Source organism: Pleurodeles waltl, chromosome 4_2 (genome assembly GCF_031143425.1).
Source record: "Pleurodeles waltl isolate 20211129_DDA chromosome 4_2, aPleWal1.hap1.20221129, whole genome shotgun sequence".
NCBI classification, from domain to species: domain Eukaryota; kingdom Metazoa; phylum Chordata; class Amphibia; order Caudata; family Salamandridae; genus Pleurodeles; species Pleurodeles waltl.
In genome coordinates this window covers 419,935,470-419,956,636 of record NC_090443.1, presented here as the reverse complement: position 1 = coordinate 419,956,636, position 21,167 = coordinate 419,935,470, and the positions used below count along the sequence as shown (strand labels likewise).

At 46.2% G+C, this 21,167-nt stretch overlaps 1 protein-coding gene across 1 annotated transcript in view; it reads left to right on the top strand.

The window, feature by feature from the left end:
• The window catches only part of LOC138292840 (macrophage mannose receptor 1-like), a 37,680-nt gene extending 23,349 nt beyond the window's left edge, over positions 1-14,331 (top strand). The window contains exon 8 of the mRNA XM_069231654.1: positions 13,161-14,331. Within this exon, the coding sequence (XP_069087755.1) occupies positions 13,161-13,290 (130 nt within the window). The 3' untranslated portion in view covers positions 13,291-14,331. The remainder of the gene's footprint in view (positions 1-13,160) is intronic.
• The last annotated feature ends 6,836 nt before the right edge of the window (positions 14,332-21,167 follow it).

Genomic DNA, 21,167 nt, shown 5'->3' with positions numbered 1-21,167 from the left:
TAAAAAATGCTAACAACCTTCAATACTGGTCACCACTCAGAACCCTCCATGCTCAAGATGATGTTTCCTTTGTCGTGTTTGATAAAGACAAAGAGTAGGGGCTGAGATTTCGATACTATCTACAAGACTTTATGCAACAGGATGTGCATCGAAGGCAGGGTACTGAAGTGGCTCAAAGGATACCTCTAACACAACACAATGCATTACAACAGGTCATTCCATGTCTGCCACTACAGCCGTTCAGTTTGGAATACCACAAGGATCAATTCTGGCACTCTTATTAGTAATTCTTTATGTCAAGCTTTTCGTTGATATTCTCTAAAGCAGGTTTTGACTTTCCACCCATACACGACAGTTACACGGTTGTGCCTCAAGACTGCTAGTACAAGAACCTTTGACACACTAGCCTAATGTCTATCTTGCATAAACCGAAGGATTGCTGGATGAAACTTAAATTTACCACTGAAAAGACTGACGTCCTTCAGTTTTCACCTAACAGCTCTAAGTTCCTCTCTCTATACTAGATCAATAAACTACAGGACCAAAGTTCCTTTGCTAAAATTACAAAATTTCCAAATCACATTTCTTCACAATGGCTAGATCTTTAAATGTTAATTTCATATTCAAGAACTCATTAATAGTGCCAGATTTCAATTGAAGCTGCTTTGTAGCGTCTGACGCTTCATCTCAAATATTACTTCAAAACCACTCTACAGGCACTCACGTTATATTGCATAGAATACCCAAGTCCCGCCTAAACGCTACAAAGCTATCTCCCACCCTACAACAAGGCTCCTCCTGCATGCAGAAGAATTGACAGAATCTAAACCTCCTCAGAAAGCGGACACTTGAATGCTACTCTACTTATATAAACAGTCCGGCTAGCAGTTGCGGCTCGCGACACCAAGAACGGGTGGAGTGGCATGCGCGGGGGGATAAATAACAAATAATAAATAAAAAAATGGGAAAAACACTTATCTCAGCATCAGGATTGTCTGGGAGCACCCAGGCAGGGTGCTCCCAGGCAGACTGGGAGCCTGTGCAGGCTCTCTCCAGCCGGGCAACTGTGTTGCTGGGCTGGAGAGAGCCTACTGCGCATGTGTGTTTGGCCCGCTCGAGACAGTCGGCCAAACACACATGCGCTCAGAGTGGAGTGCTCTATGCACTCCCCTCAAATGCTCGTCCCCCCCAATGCCCCGCCCCTTTTCAAGAAAACGATAATAACACGGTTTATTATCGTTATTTTGAAAAGGTTTTGCAACTGCCGATGCTGGCAGGGGTGGAAGGTGGCGACACTCCTCTCCCCTAATGGAGAAGCCGCCCCTGGTGGCTAGCATCCCAAGCCATACACCTACATTTCCCCGTTCTTGCTAACACTGGAACTATCCGATAAAACCAGGAAGCTAGAAAGGAAATCAAAACTACTAAACACATTGTTTCAAAAAATGACCACCATTAATCACAACTTTGCTGGGAATGTTTCATAGATTTAGTATGTCTTTCCCAATTAAATAAAACTTACTCCCTTACAGCAAATCTTCAAAGATAAACAAAATGATCTTCTACCCAAGCCCAATCTTTGCTTGCTACATTAATGCCTATAGGCTTTCCCTGGCCATGATAAAGCTTTCCTAATGTTGAACTACCATTGAACTGCTGTTGACTTCAAATATATATAACTCGCCAGCTGAACCAGTATTTGGAAACAATAGGCCTGATACACAAATAAACAAGCAAACTACAGGTAAAGATCTCTGCCTGCACACACTTCTTCTGCTTTCTGAAATTCAGAAAAAATTCCATGTTTTTCCCACATTGACTTCTATTGAAGCACGGGCAATTTCAAGCGGGTGGCAGACAAAATGTAGCCAATTCTAACTTCAAATATAGGGAGTTTGGCATCTGAATCGGGTCTGTTGGCATGTATGTGTCCACCCTCCGCCAGCCCACCTGCCACCCCCTGGTGGATAGGGGGAGGGGCACTGTTGAACATTTTGGATTTGTTAAAATAGCTTAACGTAGATAAAAAATATTTGTTTTCAACCCATTTCTAACATTTTAGGTAATTATGAAATATGTTTACAATCTTTTACACCTGACTTGATACCCAATTCGTAGGTGTATTGGAACATACAGCAATCCGTACGCGCCACCCTTTGGAAATTTTTAGGTATAGCAAGAAGTGGAGGTGCTGTGGTATCTTTTTGTGCTGTGAAATGAGCAGAAATAAGCTCAATAGTGACACCAACCAATTTTTAAAAAACTGCATGGACTGCAGTTGCGACGGTGTCTGTGAATGCCATTAGACACTTAGGGGCATATTTATACTCTGTTTGTGCCGGAATTGCGTCGTTTTTTTTTACGCAAATCCGACGCAAAGCTAACTCCATATTTATACTTTGGCGTTAGACCCGTCTAGCGCCAAAGATCTTGGAGTTTGCGTCATTTTTTAGCGTGGACACCTACCTTGCGTTAATGATATGCAAGGTAGGCGTTCCCGTCTAAAAAATGACTCCAAGGCATCTGCGCCTTTTTTAAACTCCCGTGCAAACATGGCGCACGGGAGTGGACGGGTCAAAAAAAATGACGTCTAGCCGCTTTTGCGTCATTTTTTAACGCCTGGTCAGGGCAGGCGTTAAGGGACCTGTGGGCTCGGAAGGAGCCCAGAGGTGCCCTCCCATGCCCCCAGGAACACCCCCTGCCACCCTTGCCCACCCCAGGAGGACGCCCAAGGATGGAGGGACCCATCCCAGGGAACTTAAGGTAAGTTCAGGTAAGTATTTTTTTGTTTTTTTTTGTTGTGGCATAGGGGGGCCTGATTTGTGCCCCCCTACATGCCACTATGCCCAATGACCATGCCCAGGGGACATAAGTCCCCTGGGCATGGCCATTGGGCAAGGGGGCATGACTCCTGTCTGTGCTAAGACAGGAGTCATTTCAATGGGGGTTGGGAGTAAAAAAAAATGGCGCAAATCGGGTTGAGACCAATATTTTGCCTCAGCCCTGACTTGCCCCATTTTTTGACGCCCAAGCTCCATTTTCCCCTACGCCGACGCTGCCTTGTGTGGGTCATTTTTTTTGACGCACACCAGTCAGCTGCGCCGGCTAACGTCATTCCATAAATAAGGCGCCCGCATGGCGCTTTGGAATGGTGTTAGCCTGCGTTAAAAATTTTGACGCACAACTGCGTTGGCGCAGTTGTGCGTCAAAAAGTATAAATATGGCCCTTAGGGGCATAATTATACTCTGTTTGTGCCGGAATTGCGTCGTTTTTTTTAACGCAAATCCGACGCAAAGCTAACTCCATATTTATACTTTGGCGTTAGACCCGTCTAGCGCCAAAGATCTTGGAGTTAGCGTCATTTTTTAGCGTGGACACCTACCTTGCGTTAATGATATGCAAGGTAGGCGTTCCCGTCTAAAAAATGACTCCAAGGCATGTGCGCCTTATTTAAACTCCCGTGCAAAAATGGCGCACGGGAGTGGGCGGGTCAAAAAAATGACGTCCGGCCGCTTTTGCGTCATTTTTTAACGCCTGGTCAGGGCAGGCGTTAAGGGACCTGTGGGCTCGGAAGGAGCCCAGAGGTGCCCTCCCATGCCCCCAGGGACACCCCCTGCCACCCTTGCCCACCCCAGGAGGACGCCCAAGGATGGAGGGGTGCATCCCAGGGAACTTAAGGTAAGTTCAGGTAAGTAATTAAAAAAAAAAAAATTGTAGCATAGGGGGGCCTGATTTGTGCCCCCCTACATGCCACTATGCCCAATGACCATGCCCAGGGGACATACGTCCCCTGGGCATGGCCATTGGGCAAGGGGGCATGACTCCTGTCTGTGCTAAGACAGGAGTCATTTCAATGGGGGTTGGGAGTAAAAAAAAATGGCGCAAATCGGGTTGAGACCAATATTTTGCCTCAGCCCTGACTTGCCCCATTTTTTGATGCCCAAGCTCCATTTTCCCCTACGCCAGCGCTGCCTGGTGTGGGTCATTTTTTTTTACGCACACCAGTCAGCTGCGCCGGCTAACGTTATTCCATAAATAAGGCGCCTGCATGGCGCTTTTAAATGGCGTTAGCCGGCGTTAAAATTTTTGACGCACAACTGCGTTGGCGCAGTTGTGCGTCAAAAAGTATAAATATGGCCCTAAGAGGAGCAGCATAACGCCTAGTGGACATTTCAAAGCATGATTTACCCTGCGGATTTCAAGCCCTCTGTTTTTGCTGCGCAGAGGTCGCACTAAAGAGCAGCATCGCCACCCAGTGGACAATCCTGGTATTGCATGCGAATGCTGCATGACGTCTGTTTCTGCTACTTAGGGGCACTCTAGTCGTTAATGGAGAGAGCCTTGCTACATTTCGAGTCCTGTCACTTTTTGGACCGTTAGTCTAATAGTTGCTTTTTGATCGGGGTCAACTGTAACTGTGCTGGCTACTGGGTAAGAGACACGCTTTGCTGATGCATGCAAGGTTGGTAGAGGATGGTGAGCCAACAAATTGACAGGAAGAACTGAGCCATAGCCAAGGTTTGGCTTTGACTTTAAGAGCTCATGCACGAACTGGGCCCTGACAAATACTACATGAAAATCACGCAACATACATCATGTAAAATATGGTGAATTCTCTTCGAAATAAAAAAAACGTGTATTTCTTTAAAATACATAAGCTTTTCACCTTAGAATATCAGGTCATATCACTGCATTGAGAAGTATTCCTTTAAAAACATAGTTTTTGAATATGAACTTGGAAACATTCTGCCTCTCAAACCTGTTAGTGACCTAAGAGGCAAGTCATTTGTCTTGTGAACCCTATATACTGACAACATTCTTATTACAGATGGAGTAAAATTATAGTCTATTTTTTCACATAATTTGAGCAAGCAGGGAAGCTGAGATTGATCTCTAGTTTCCCAGTTTCAAATGGTGCAGTTCAGCCACTATGTGGATATCTCTTTGTACATTAAACGTTAATGCTTTGTCTTTATTTCTTGGCATGTGTGGGCAGAGCATAGGTGGCAAGCAAAAGCCACTCTTTTTCGGAGTTTTTCATAGCAGAAACCTGTCTCATGGACATAAGAATATTTCACAACAGACCCACAACACATTACGCATTTTTATTTTCAGTCACAGAGAGATTACTTGTTTCAACTTGGGTCCAAAGTGAGTTGAGGTGAGGTAAGGTTTTGAAACTGGTGACCCATGTCCCAGAGTCAGCACCCCTAGTCCTAAGGCCGCACCCCTTCCCATGAAAGCTCTGCACGTTTGGGCTTGAGATTCAAAGAGGACCTCAAGCTGAGCTACAGCCATGGAAAGAAATATGTTATGTATTCTTTTTGTAGGGTAGAAGATTGCTCTGACCTCTGCCTCATCTTTTAGTTTTGCTGAAGCCTAGCCATGATCTAAAACAGTAAGACAAAAGAAAAATGGTGAAGGAGATGGAATTCCTACTGTAGGACTACATGGAGATTACTGAGAGAGAATTGGAGGTCAGAGTACATGTCCCATATTACCTGACATTTTCTGCATTACTGAGATGAACAAGAGGTCCACTAGGCAGAATGGCTAATAATCTATGCAGGGCTGGACTGGAGAACCAAAGGCAGCCCTGGCAAAAACCAGCCAACTCTCTTCATCTCTTTGCACTCTCTGTCTTTTCATCAATTTGCTCTCTCTCCTTCTCTCCAAACTTTCTTCTCCCTCTCTGATGACTTTTTCTCTACCTTCCCCCTCCCTCTGTATCTTTCTCTATCCCTTGAAACCTCACAACACCTGCTGCAATTAACTTCGGGGATCTGGCGAAAGCGACATCAGCACCAGGAGCAGCCCTGGGTTTCAAAACTGACCACCAGGAGCTCAATCCCATTAGCGAATTGCGAATGGGAGACTACTTCAGATTGCAATTGCACCACCCTGCGCAGACTAATGTATGTGAAATATAACAAGCATCTCCTTAACACAGTTACAGTTAAGGGAAAAAACCTTTAAGGATAAAACCTTCCTTGGCAATCATGTAGCTCTTAATTGAAGATGAGGATTGATTCGAAAAATAACAGCAACGCGTTAAACTCTACTTGACATAAGGAAGGAGCAAGGAGCCAGATAAGACCTCCAAGTAAAAAACTTCATCAGGTTGTCAGGAAACCAGGAGCCAACATATGGAAATAAGTAGTAGCAAAGGGCGAACAGTGTGTGGCGGAGGTGTCACCCTTGCAGCCTGATACACAGGTGATGAAGCGTGGAGCCAAAATCTCCAGCTAATGCAGCAGCGTGGCCAGTGGTTTTATAACAATGCTGGTGGTCGGGCACAGAGACGTTTTGCGGCCCTGGCCTCCAGCCTTTTAGGGGGGCCCAGGATAAAGCTGGTTCCGTTCGGCAGGCAGTCCTGCCCTAATGAGCTTGAGTGATTCTTAAACATAGATGGTTTTAAATACTGTTTTCAATTAATTTATTTTTAATACGGGTAATGTGTGGGAGTCTTTACAGGTGTTTTGCAGAGAAATGTGTTTGTGTTTTTCAATAACATGCAACATCCGTAAAAAATGTTCTTTTAGATTGAAACAGGACCTTACATATTCGGAACGGGAGATGATCACAGAGATGAATTGCAATAATATTAGTGAGCTGCTGCTGTACTACAATACTGAAAACACACATTTCTATCCTTAAATATTAGATAAAACGCATTTAGAAATTGGACCAGTGTGCTTGTCAGCGTGTTAGTGACCTGGCCAAAGAGAACACGAAAGAGCTGTAATTAGATCATAAATTCAAAGCTGTTCCGAACACGGGCCACCAAAATACGTTTGGCCCAGAGTCCCTAAAATTCTTAAGATGTCCCTGGGCGGGTAGGCACTTCTGAAGCCCGCTTCACAGATGGAGACTCAGAACTGTGGCGGGCTGAGCTGCGACAGCTTGTGGGCATCTCTGAAATGTTTGATGGGCCCAGTTGTGGACGTAAGTCAGCGTCCGATGACCATAACAATTGTTTTAAAGATACCAGTGAGATCACTTTTCTCCCTAATTCGTTTTATTGCCCCCTACAAGAAGAAGGGATAGTCCGTTGATTCATGGTCCGACCTAAAACCATTTCTTAAGGATTAATTATTAAGAGGGTGAAAAAAAAATCCAATTGTTGGTTTCTGTTGCATTCCACTCTGTCGAGTTTGCTCGATGCACCTTTGGATCTGAGACCTTGCCAATAATAGGCCAACACTGCCCTCCAGCGGCATTTGACATCGAGAGAATAGCTCTGGGGAGTAAATAATAGGCTTTGACAAAACCAATCATTTTGGCTTTTGCTATTCGAAAAAGGTACTCGAAACTGCAGTTATGCACACATAAAGGAGAATAATGGCTGTCAGCAGTGGAAGTGCACAGAACCGGTACAGCAAAAGCATCAGCAATACAAGCTTCCTAATCACATAAAACAGAGATAAGGGCAGCAGCAGTGATAGCGTCACTGACACAGAAAGCATCTGCTATAATGACAGCAGCAGTGCATGCTTGCCTCATACACAGAAAAAGTACATTAAGGCCTCCGTAGTGCACATTTACTTACTAAACAAGTACAGCACGTGTAGCTAATGTGCAAGCTTTCCTCATACAGTGCACGTGAGGTACGAGCAACAATAAGATCCCCATGAAGCACACACCACTCACCACCCCTCCTCTCCTAGGTACAGCATTTACACATAAGAATGGGACTCATGGACAGTAGCAGTGCACGCATGACTCTGACACAGATCAGGTACACCAAAGACAGCATCAGTGGAAGCTTTCACAGAACACGTGCAGCAGGAGTAACTCATACACAGGAAAGGAACTACCAGGGCAACTGCAGTTCACACGCCTCGTGTATAGAACAGGTACAACATGACCAAAGTAGCGAACAATACAGGTAGAGCTAGTGCTGCTGGCATGCGAGCCTCCCTTGAGAGGATCAGGTGTACTACAAGAAGCCGAAGTAACAGCCTCCGACAGCAAACACTCAAACACAAAACAACTTCTCCCCCTCTCCTGGGTACAGTGTAGTCAACAGATGGCATCAATGCAAGTTTCCATATACAAAGAGAAAAAGTACAGCACATCAGTAGCGATTTCAGCTGTACACACGTAGGACAGGTAGAGCATGGGCAGCAGCAGCCCCGGTTTCTCTCACCGAGGAACAATACAACCCAATAGTGCGAGCTAGTGGCAGCATAACCTTTCCTTACACAGAGCCAGTACATCATACACAGAAGCAGTGGAAGCTCTCTCTCTCTCTCTCTCTCTCTCTCTCTCGCTCTCTCTCTCTCGCTCTCTCTCTCTCTCTCGCTCTCTCTCTCTCTCTCTCTCTCGCTCTCTCTCTCTCTCACACCCACACACACCACAAACACACGTATAGTATTTATAACTCCACACATGGCTTGATACTGAGGTAAGTTATAGAGGAAATCAAAGTAAATGTGACTGCTCTTTTGATACAATTGCCCCAAATTACCTAAACACACACTGTCAATTGGTCTTCATAGTGCTGTGGCCCTCACACCGATGTTGTTTCTTTGTCAGTGTTTAGCCTCACTTTGATGACTGGTCTGGCCTCTACAGCGTGGGCTACACACACATGTACACACATGCATTTGTCATTCCCTGACATACTATGCGCAGTTCCACTCATGCCGGCACTTGAAGCTACACATACAGCACGAAAAAGAGTTCAAAGCTGAGCTGTTGGAGCTACTGCTGGTCCTCCGTGTAGTACTTGCGTTGTGTCTCCTACAGTGACAGGCACCAATGTGTCAGAGCCGAACCCCAGTCATTTCCTGAACCCCCGTATTGTATAAACCGGAATATTTTACCTCAGCTCCATGAATATTCTCATTGATCTGGCGGTAAGAGACCATCCTCCCCATCAATAACTGGAACATAGCAGAGTAAAATGGACGCTGGGGACCATGGCATAAGCAATTTTGATCATTTGAATCTCAAAGCAATACACAAAAATATAGGAAGAAGCATTCATCAATTTACAACAGAACGTCAGTTATTTAAAAACCCCTCTAAATTCTAAGTACCAACCTCATAAGAATAAGAGTATTGACAGCATCCTAAGTGAGGAAGAAAGTCTCAGAATGATCAGACAGAGTCTTGAGAGGAAAATGGAATGGCACCCGATCCCTCTCTATGGGGGGAGGGATTTATACACAAGTTCTGAGTACTAATAATACATCTACAAATACAGCATGGTACGATCATGGTTGGGTTACACTGGCAAGCAAAAACAATATTGTAAATCCCAAAGGTTCTTAACACTAACCCATTTCCTAAGGTATGAGAAAATCTTTTGCTTGCTTCCTCAGTAAATGCACTCTGGAAATGTATAACCCAATATGAAATATTGTTTAATAATAGCCCGTAAAGTCATGTTCTTCTACATGCCTGTATCAGAACTTCCATGTAAATCCTACAAAATGATGCAGCATGTACATAATGGAAAGTTTAATTCACAATACATACCTTCTAATACTACAATCTGTTTGTATATTTATGCTCTGTGCACTGTGGAAATAGTAGGGAGAGAAGACCAACAGCGGGCAGCTGATTGGGAGGGGGGGAACAAACAGGAACCAGATCAGCAGAACACCATGAATTGCATCCATTTAATTAAATGGTGCCTCGCATTAAAATGTAGCATAATTATACTATACTATTAATTATACTTCTAAATGAGATAATCATATCATTTTAAATGCAAAATCAATCATTCATCGGTTGCGGTCAGTTGCATCATTAAGATTGTTAATTCAAGCAAATATCGTGTCACCCAAAAATCTTTAACAGATGCCCCAGCCCAGTAGGTGAAAACACAGCTGCAATGCAACCACACCATGGACCTGTGGTGCTGTGCTTTGCTGGGCAGCTGCTTGACTGCCCAGTCCAAGAGTCTGTAGTCGATACAGGATGATGCAGTAACGGCAGGAAGCCAATGGGTTAGGTCGGCAAAACAAGGGACTCTGGACAGATATCAGAGATCTCTCTAGATCAGTGGTTTTTATCCTTTTGACTTCTGTGGAACCCACTTAATCATTACTGGAATCCTCAGGCCCCCACTGAGTCATTGCTGGAAGCTGGGGACTTTGATCATTTGAATCTCAAAGCAATACACAAACATATAGGAAGAAGCATTCATCTAACAAATAAAAATAATTTCACAAATTGTTAAATACTTCATTTAATTCACAGAACAAGTAAAATGTTAATTTTCATTGGAAAGGAAGGCCATCCATCCTATACTCTCCTTGATGGACTTGTGCTGGTCCACTAAACAATTTGAGGATACCAATTTAGGCCCAGATTTACAAACACTTTGCGTCGGGTTACTTTTCTAACGTAAACCCAATGCTAAATGTTCAGGTGGGATTTACTATCCAACTCAAAACATGATTTTCATTGGGTAGTAACGCAAAAGTAACGGAAAGCTGAGCAATGCATTACTTTGCATTAGGGAGGCATTCCCTGGGTGGGGCAGGGGCGTTCCCAAGCAACCACCCAAGGGTATCAATGCAAATCCCTATTTACAAAGAATTGAAGACAGGGATTTGCATTGAAATCTTATGCCTTGTAGAGGCAAGGTCAACGAGGAGAAATGTTTTAATTTCTCCTAATTTTTCCCACTTTGTATGTATGGTGATTTGTACAGCACACATACAAACTGGGAAAAGTGTTAAAGCATAGGTTTTCCACTGGAAGGAACCTCTTCCTGTACAAAACCTATACTTCAGGCAATGCAGACACCCTTGCTGTGTAGCACAAGGGTGTCTGTATTGGCGCAAAGCTCCCTAAAGTGTGCCAGCGCAGGGAGAAAGCAGAACAGTGCCACTTCCAAGTAGATATGGTGCCGTTCTGCTCTTTCCCTTTCACGCAGTGTCGCGCAGCAACTTTACTGTCTTCCTTATGTTGTATGACTTCTTGATAAATCTGAGCCATCATTTTTAGCCTCTAATTTCAAATTCTTTCTCATTTACAGAACTTTTTAAAATTTTCTATTTTACGTTTTGCATCTTTATTTAGATGTACTTTATTGATCTGTTAATATTCTGTATTTTCTAAGCAGTCGCGGTCCCCTAGATAAAGTGTCATGGACCTTCAGGCATCTGCGGACTACAAGTAAAGAACTGCTGCTCTAGATTGTTTTAAGAAGATTTCACAAAGGAGCAGAACTGCAGATCTCATGCTGGAACTAGATCCAGCCTCCTCACAGTACCCTGGGGTGGGCTGAAAGCCCATAAGGGTTCGGAGGCTTTCAGCCTCTTGAGAAAGAAGGAGCGGGGCATTGGAAGGGGAGAGGCATCCAACAGAAGATAGGGACAAAGGCAACAGTAGCCACCTCAAGAACCTTTATTTTGCAAATGCATGTATGAGAATCATGAAAATAAAAAACAGGCAGTTCAAATAGCATGACCGCTTCATACTGGAACTGGGCGGATTCACGTGCTCCACTGAGGTGTGAATTTAGTGTATGATATTATAATAATACATTATATGGGGTTGCTGTGTATATATTCAAACACTGTGCACACTTAGCTTTGGAGAAACGGAGCACCGCATGCTCTAGGGTCGTGGAACTAGAGTATATACAAAAGAGCATGGGATTTGGAGGGGGGACTGGGGGATATTCTCTTCGTGATTTAGTCCTGACGCACTTGGAGCTGGGAATTTTCATAAGACAAGAAGACAGTTCGGCCTAAAGAGATGTGCATTTAGCTCTTTTCTGAAGAAGAGTGTAAATTAACGTCCTGTGGTCTTGCAGTTTACTGTAATCAAACTCTACAGTCTGCATTTTATTGACCAGTGATGGGTGAAACTTGTGACATGCAGGTACCGCAAAAATCTCAACAGCGAGCTAGTAAATGTGTATGTGAGACCGCCTCGTGCTGCAGGCTATCCCTATATAAAGCGTATGCAGCCTGTATTAAATAAAAAAAAAAAAAAGAAACCCAAGTAACCAGCTCAGAGGCTCCCACGCTTATAGGCAGAGGTATTCAGGACCGAAGGATGAGGCTGGAGGGGTTTGGTCCATTCAGGCAGGTGTCAGTTCCACGTGATTGGCTTTGTCTCGGCCCTTCCAACATTACAAAGGTACTAGTAAGAGATCTGCTGAGACCTTATATGCCAGAAAGTTTCTCCTTGGGATAAGATGGAAGAGATGGGTTTTCATTTTGGCTAACACATTTAATCCTGGTCCATTCACTATATTTTGCTGTTCGTCTGTTCCTGAGATCCCATGGATACTGCTCAGTTACTCCAACTGTGCCCACATACTTTACCTCACTGTCTGGCTCCGCCCTTTCTCAATGGCTCCACCCAGTGCTCACTGGCTCCGCTCACTGGCTCCACCCACTGCTCACAGAGGCTACACCTCACCACTGGCTACATTACTTTGCTGTTTCCACTCTCCTTAGTACTTTACTGCAAGCTGCTGGAATCATTCGTGTTTCCTGGATTAGTAATTTCTCCATATCTTTCGCTGTTTCTGTGACCACCTCTGCTTATTGGCTCTAGGATTGCCACCTGGTCATTGTTTTACCGGCCTGTATTAGTAAGGGTGTGTAAGGGAAGTACATAGAAAGTGCTAGATGGCTGCCTAAATTAATTATACATGTTTATTAAAGCAAACAGCAGTATAATTGCCATGTTATAAAAGAATACTGAACATTTTACATACATTATTGTTAATGCACCAGCTCTTGGCCTTTCCAGAGTAGGTGGCAGCCCTAATTAGCTCTTCCCCGCTCACAAGCTGCTCCCACAAGCTCCGCCCCTGCGCACTAACTCCACTTGTTCTACAGAGCATTGCCCTGCAAGTGAGCGCCTCCCCTGCTCACACGCTTTTAGGCCCACTCACTCACACTACTCATGCTACAAGCTTTCTGCTGACTCTGCCCTTCTATGCCAGAGAACCGCATGGCTACCAAGGTCCATCCCGGCTGGTTCTGCTCCTGATGTCCGGTTTCATCTCACTTCACTGCGCCGCGGCTACTCACAAGCTTGTCCCTTTATCATTGGTTCCCTTGTGTAATAGGATAAACTGCAAGTCTTTTTTCACTCTTGGCCCTCCTTTCATAAATCATGCTGGATTCGATGGTTTTGTTCCTTGTCTTTAAAAGTTTTTCTTTATTATTGACTCTAGATACTGGGCAGAGAATGAACCCAACGGTCTCCAGCAAGAGAACTGTGGGAGCACTCGTGGAGACTCTGGAGCCTGGCAGGATGTCTCCTGCTTGGAGAAGATCCAGTGGATCTGCGAGAAAAAAGTGTAGAACCACCTGCTTTAGAAAACCCTGCAGCGTTTTGAAGCCCCCTCCCAGAGCGAAGCCAGGATCCGGAAGGGTGCAAGAGAGCCCAACACTCACTTCTACCATGGAGGGGGATCCTTTGACTGTGTTGCCGGTTAAAACCCTCTTATGGAGAGAAGATCCACTGGGTGATGATAGAGAAAAGTTATTTTCTAGGATGGCGGGTGTGTCCCTAGACTTGGGGTCTTTGGGTTTTCTCGGGTGGCTGGTGTAAACCACATTGCAGTAGTCCATGTGCACCATCACCAGGACTTTTGTGGCTTCCACTCTTTGGTTGGTTTGATAAAATGGCATGATTCCTAACAGAACTGAGAGTTGCAGATCTGAGATATCAGTGTGTAGCATATTTGAAGCCCTTGGATGACCGACTACTTTCTGGACCAGGGAACAGAGCTCATCTCTTCCATAGAACATTCCTTTTTTTCCTTTATAACCCACATTAAACTCTCACAAGATCATCAGCAAGTGTTTGCCATGACATATTTTGGCTTCCTCTACAACTACATGAAAACAACCTCTAGGCTGCATGCTTGTGTAGTACACGTTGATGTCGTATAATGGACCACCTCATCCAGTCTGTCTACCCATTGAGCTGGGTCAGGAACTGTAGATTCACTCAGTTTGAGATCCATTATCTGCAGGGCCAGTAGAACCAACCGGACGTCAGCTGCGACTGAGATCAGGATACCTTGGGGGATCCAAATGCGAGAGTATCTTCTGGACCAATAGTGCTGACTGGACATTAGCTGCGATTGAGATTAAGATACCCTGGGGGAATCCAAGCGCAAATGCACTGCAACTTAGGGGGTGGGTGTTTAAGGATGCAAAGTCATAGGATCGGTGACTGAAAGGATTACATTTATTGACATTGCCTCAGATCATAATTGTAGGAGTTTATTTAGATAGCCTGTCTTGAAGAGCAACTACCATTCTTTGTTTTGTTGATAAGGATCAACATGTAAACTGTTTGCTTGATTAAAGGATATAATTGTATTTTTGTGAAAACTAACTGTAAGCCTTTTTATTGATGTATTATTCAGAAATAACAATTTTGGATCACATTATTATAGTCACTGCTTAGCTTAATAAATCACAGGTTTATTTCCAAAACATTGTCTGGAGCATAAATGATGGCCTGTAATTCTTTTTCAATCTGTTTGATATAATGAAATAGCTACAAGTGATCAGCCCTGGAGAATCCGTTTATGCGGCCTAATCCTTTATAGGTAGCGTCTCCGTGCGATACCTCTTGCCCTGTTCTATCTAAGGATTTTTTTAGTTCAAAGACTACAGACTAGTCTTTTAGCCTCCCTTAAAACAGTATTCCTTGCAGAAATAATTTCTGCAAGCACAGAAAATTGGATATAGGTCACATTATCTTTCAAAGCATGCACATGGTGACTTTAGGAAAGGCGATACGATTTTTGTGACACGTGCTGGCCAGACGTAACCTTTTTTAATTGTAAGATTAAGGCCCTCATTATGAACATGGTGGTTCAGACCACCATGCTGGTGGTGGCGGAAAATACCACAACCGGCATGGCGGTCTGAACCGCCATATTATGAACAAGTGAGGGCTGCCAAAGGCGGCCCTCCGCCACTGTCAGGTTACCGCCGACAGGCAGCCTGACGATGGCGGAACACTTTATCCAACAGGGCAGTGATGCAAGCAGTGCTGTCCTGCGGATAAAGAGCCCTTGTTCTTCCAGCCTTTCCCTGGCAGGTTCCCCCGCCAGGTAAAGGTTGGTGAAAGGGGTGCTCCGGGGTCCCCCTCGGATTTACGAGCAGTGATCTGCACAACGGGTGCTGCTGCACCCGCTGCAAAGCGGCATTGACGACGGCTCCATGTGGAGCATTCCACAATGTCCAGGCCCTGCATTCTGCTAGGCCGGTGGGCAGAAACAATGTTTCCGCCCGCCGGCCCAGCAGAATGTCTATTATATGGCTGGCGGGGTATCAAGGGGGCTGGCGGTCTGTGAAAAGATCACCAGCATGAACACGGCGGGGTTTCCCGCTGTGTTCATAATGACCCCCTAAATGAGTTGATGCTTACTAGACGACCAAAGTGAGGCAATGTCTTCTGTACCCTGCCATAGATTCTGCTTCCAAACCCTAAATTTGATAAAGAAATTGATTCTTGTGGCACACACTGCATTTCACTACATAAGACTGCAACCAATAAAGAATGAACAATAAAAAACATTATGTAGGAAGCTGGCCTGGTGTGTGGTGGGTACCTAAAGTACTTACACCTTATACTAGGTCCAGGTATCCCCTATTAGTGTAGTGTAGGCAGTGTCCAGAAACCAGGCTCTCTAGAGGTAGCTGTGGATGAGCAGCCAAGGCCTATCTAGGAGACATGCAAAGCTGATGCAATACCACTTTAGTCACACAGCATTTACAGACATGAAAGAAAACACTTAGGGCCTGATTTATACTTTTGTAGTGCTGCATCTGCGTCATTTTTTACTCAAAAGTGGCACAAACGTACAAAATGTAATGGTATTTTTGTAAGTTTGCGCCTTTTTTGCGTAAAAAATGGATGCAAATGCCGCGCAAAAAAAAGTATAAATCAGGGCCTCAGTGTTACAAAAATAAATGTACTTTATTTTAATGATACAATTACCAAAAAGTAATAGAGAGGCAACCTTTCAATAAGAGGTAAGTAACACACTAGATATGTACACTAGTAATCGGAAATAGGCATAGAAAGCAATAGAAAACAGTGCATATAGCAATAGGCTATAGTGACCCTAGGGGGAGCCCAAACAATAGACTAAAAAAATGGAACGTGAATGCAGGACCCCCACCTAGGTAAGTGGAATGTGTAGAGGGGAACGAGGAAACCCCAAAGGTAAGTACCACAGTGCCCCCCAGTACCAGGAAGAAAGGAGTTAGGGCCATATGTACGAACACTTTTTCCCATCGACACAGAATGGGTAAAAACCTTTGCTACATCTGTCTTTAAGTTACTGGATTTCCCCAGACCACCCAAAAAGAAGGAAAGGAAGAAAATGCAACACCCAGACAAGACTGTAAGAAACCAGCAGTGGATTCCTGAAGAGGAAGACCTGTGAAAGAAGGGGACCCAGTCCAGCAGTCACAGAAGAGTCCAGTGGGGGCAGGAGCCACTCCCCACCCAACTCTGGTTGCAGGAGTTGGTCGACAGTGGGAAGAAGACGGTCAGGAATGCAGCTCTGGAGCAGGTGAAGAGTTCCTGGAAGATGCATTCGACGACACACGCCAGATGGATGATTGCAGTCAGTCAGTGGAGTGGAAAAGCCACCAACAAGCCTTGGCAAAGGCAGAAGTGACAGTGAAGCAAAAGTGGAGCTGCCGGGGACCAGCAAGGTCCAAGAGGACTCAACTCACGGGGGAGTCCTGGGGGGACCCTCAGCAAGGCAGAGAGTCCACAGAAGAAAAGGCAGCCCCCACAGGAGACACACTGGAAAAGGAACCAGGAGTCGCAGAGGAGCCCACGGAACACAACTGGAGAAGGGTCCCATGTCACAGTAGAAGAACGCCTAGGACTGTGCATTACAGGAAGGATTTCTGGGGGCTCGGGCTACATGGAGCCTAAAGATCCCTTGGAGGAGATGCTAACAAGCCTTGGTAGCTGCAAGAGACGTGGTGCACAGGGGTACTGTCTTGTGTGGGGAGACAAGGGCTTACCTCCACCAAAGTCGGACAGCTGGCAGAGAGGACCAAGAGGAACACTCCAGACTGCCACCTGTGACGCAGGATCCACACAGCTCAGGATGAGAGGAGATCCGTGCAGCTGGTCGTCGTTGCAGTTGGTGCTTGCAGATGCAGGGGAGTGAGTCCTTCACTTCAAGGGAGATTCCTTCTTCCTTCTCATGCAGACTGAAGGCCTGCCGCCCTCAGAGGATGCAACGCCGGGGAAATGTTGCAGAAGCTGGAAGGAGCCATTGACACAATGTTGCAAGCAGAGTCTTCATCGGGGATGCAGATTGTCGGTTACTTGAGGGTCCATTTGCTGTTCCAATGGCTAAAAGTTGAAGTAAAGGTTGCAGAGGAGTCCTACTGGAATCTTGCAAGCTGAATCTGAGGACCCACCCAAGAGAGAGACCCTTAATAGCCCTGAAAGGGGGATTGGTCACTTAGCCAAGTGACCACCTATCAGGAGGGGGCTCTGATGTCACCTGCCTGACCTGGCCACTCAGATGGTCCCAGCGGTCCCTGTCAACCTTGGATTCAAGATGGCAGAATCCAGGCACCGTCTGGGGGATCTCTGGGCACCACCCCTGGGGTGGTGATGGACAGGGGAGTGGTCACTACACTTTCCGTTGTCCAGTTTCACACCAGAGCAGGGACTGGAGGTCCCTGAACCGGTGTAGACTGGTTTATACACAGAGGGCACCAAATGTGCCCTTCAAAGCATACCAGTGGCTTGGGGAGGCTACCCCCTCTCAAGCCATGTATCACCTATTTCCAAAGTGAGAGGGTGTTACCTCTCTCCCAAAAGAAATACTTTCTTGTGCCTTCCTGGTCTTGAGCTGTTCAAGCAGCAGGAAGGCAGAAACCTGTCTGATTGGTGGCGGCAGATTGGACTGACCGGAAAACCCCAGAAGGCTGGTAGGTGTAATGTTGGGGTTCCTCTAAGGAGCCCCCAGAGTGCCTAGAATCATACTTCCAAAACTGGCAACAGTATTGGGGTATGATTCTAACATGTTTGATATGAAACATGCCTAGGTTCGGAGTTACCATTATGTAGCTGGACTTGGGTAGTGACCTATGTCAAGTACACGCATACAATGGCATCCCGCACTCACAAAGTACAGGAAAATGGAACTGGAGTTTGTGGGGGCACCTCTGCTAGTGAAGGGGTATCCTCACACACAGGTACTTGCACCCTGCCATCTGGGCTATGAGGGCCTGCCATAGGGGTGACTTACAGAGAACTGGTGCAGTGACGTATTGAAAAGGGTGCATGCACCTTTTCACAAAGGCTACAATGGCAGGGCTGCAGATACACTTTGCATGGGCTTCCCATGGGTGGCATAATACATGCTGCAGACCAAGGGGATCTCCCAATACCCCAATGCCCTGGGTACAATATACAAGGGACTTACATGGGGGCACCAGTATGCCAAATGTAGGCTGTAAGTGGTTCAAGTAACTAAGGGCCGGATTTATACTTTTCTAGCGTCTCATTTGCGTAATTTTTTTTATGCAAAAGCGGCGCAAATTTACAAAATCTAATTGAATTTTGTAAGTTTGCACCACTTTTGTGTCAAAAAATTACGCAAATGCGCCACTAAAAATGAATAAATCAGGCCCTAAGTTTGAAGGGAGAAAGCATACTCACTGGGGTTGTTTTTTTTTTATTTACTTTTTTTAAAACTGTTTTTATTGAGTTTAATAAACTATAAACATAAAGTGCAGCGCAGGTTATTGCAAGATATGGCAGTATCATTGTATCACAGTACCAAGGAATGTTATTGGGCGAGGTCCAAGCCAGGAGTCCGTCGCATCCATTGCAGTAGAATTGCCCTCCAACCCTCCCATCTCACACAAGATCCACATGAGACCAGGCATTGTATAGCTTGTGGAAAAACAAAAGATGTTGAGACCAAAGTTGCCCGTAACCTGCTCGAGAGGTTCAATGTGTATGCTCCCTCCCTCATCCTCTGTACTACCTGCAGAGCTTGAATCCTCCACACCAGTGAATCGTTCCAGTAAGGTTCCCCAAGCTGCCAAATCAGTGATTGTCATCTCATCCCTACGTGTGAGGCGCAAATGTTATTCCTCGGCCGTACCCCATTCCATTAAGTCCTGTATCCAATCAGGGATCAAGGGATTCTGGGTACTTATCCAACCAATTGCCACCCTGCACCTAGCCAACACCAGCGCTAGCTGTGCTAGTTTATATGGAATACTCCAGCCCCGTGGTCACTGCACCACTCCCAAGAGACAAGTCATTGACGTTGCCTCCAACCCAGGCCCGTAACCTCCTCAACCTTCGCTACCACTTCCTGCCAGAAGTTATTTACCATCCTGCAGGTCCAAGCCAAATGCAGGAAGGAAGCACCCAATGCGCCACACCTACAACACCCCGCTCTTCATCTCAGGTCAATCTTATTTAGTCGACTAGGTGTGAGGTACGTTCTGTGTACAAAGTTAAAATGCAATAAATTAAACCTATTATTACATGACACCATACACAGCATAGACATGGCCAAATCCCAATAAGCATCTGCTATGGGTACTCCCATGTCGTTCTCCTACGCCCAGTGCCCCACACTTATCACACCTGGTTGATCCTCCCGAAGGGCTTTATAAAACCAGGTAATCAAGTGCGTCCCCTCACCCCAGTTAATCAAGCCATTCAGCACTGCAGAGGCCCTAGGGGCTACCAGGAAACCACTCCAAATCTCACGTGCCACACTTTCAATTTTAGCGTATTGCAGGAATTGACCAGAGCCCAAACCAAACAAATCCTTAGCTTTAGTAAAAGAAATGAACTCCCCATTGAGGCAAAGATCCCTTGCCACCACACATCCACCCAGTCTCCAAGCCTCCACGAACATTAACTTTTCCATATCCCGAAAGGGTTCTAAATCTCATTTTCTCAGCTCTCTGTTGAAAGGGGCTCGTCGGAGCACATGTTTAACTGCCTGTTCTCAGATCCCTGCAGTGGTCCTGACCAAGTAGGGAGCAGCGACCCCCTGACATCAACAGATGCACCAATGTCCGCTCATCCAACATTCCTGCAAACAATTTCTTCTCCCAATTATCATCATACGTCATCCACTTGGCAGCATATTGCAGGTGTGCTGCATAATAATAACGTCTAATATTGGGAATCGCCAGCCCTCCAACCTCAGTATCCCTCTGCAACGCCGGAGGAGCGACCCTACTACGTCGCCCGGCGAACACCCAAGAGATCAACAGGCTATCCAGACGACGGAAAAGCCGAGCGGCCAAAGGGTATAGAGAGTTCTGGACCAGGTACAGACACCGCAGCAAAAACACCATCTTTGCCACAGCAGCCCTGCCCATTAAAAGAGCTAGGAGGTCATTCTGACCCCGGCGGTCATGGACCGCCGGGGCCAGGGTTGGCGGGAGCACCGCCAACAGGCTGGCGGTGCCCCGCAGGGCATTCTGACCGCGGCGGTTTGGCCGCGGTCAGAAGTGGAAAACCGGCGGTCTCCCGGCGGTTTTCCGCTGCCCAAAAGAATCTGCTATGGCGGCGCAGCGAGCTTCGCCGCCATGGGGAGAGCCGCCAGGAACAGGATGGCGGTATGGGGTGTCGTGGGGCCCCTGGGGGCCCCTGCAGTGCCCATGCCAATGGCATGGGCACTGCAGGGGCCCCCGTAAGAGGGCCCCAAAAAGAATTTCAGTGTCTGCTTTGCAGACACTGAAATTCGCGACGGGTGCAACTGCACCCGTCGCACCTTCCCACTCCGCCGGCTCAATTCTGAGCCGGCGTCCTCGTGGGAAGGGTGTTTTGCACTGGGCTGGCGGGCGGCCTTTTGGCGGTCGCCCGCCAGCCCAGTGCAAAACCCAAAATACCCTCAGCGGTCTTTCGACCGCGGAGCGGTATTTTGGAGGGGGGAAGTCTGGCGGGCGGCCTCCGCCGCCCGCCAGACTCAGAATCACCCCCCTAATCTGTTCCAGAATGCGACCGAACGCTCCAGGCCAACAACTACTCGCTCGACATTGTGCTTGTTATGCACGGCCACAGTATGAGTAACCCAGATGCCCAGATACCAGAAACTCTCAATTCCCCACCTGAGTCCTGCCCTAGGCAGATCAGCCTGGGGGACACCGCAAAGGGACCCCAAGGGAAACAGGAACAATTTTTTTCCTGCTTACCT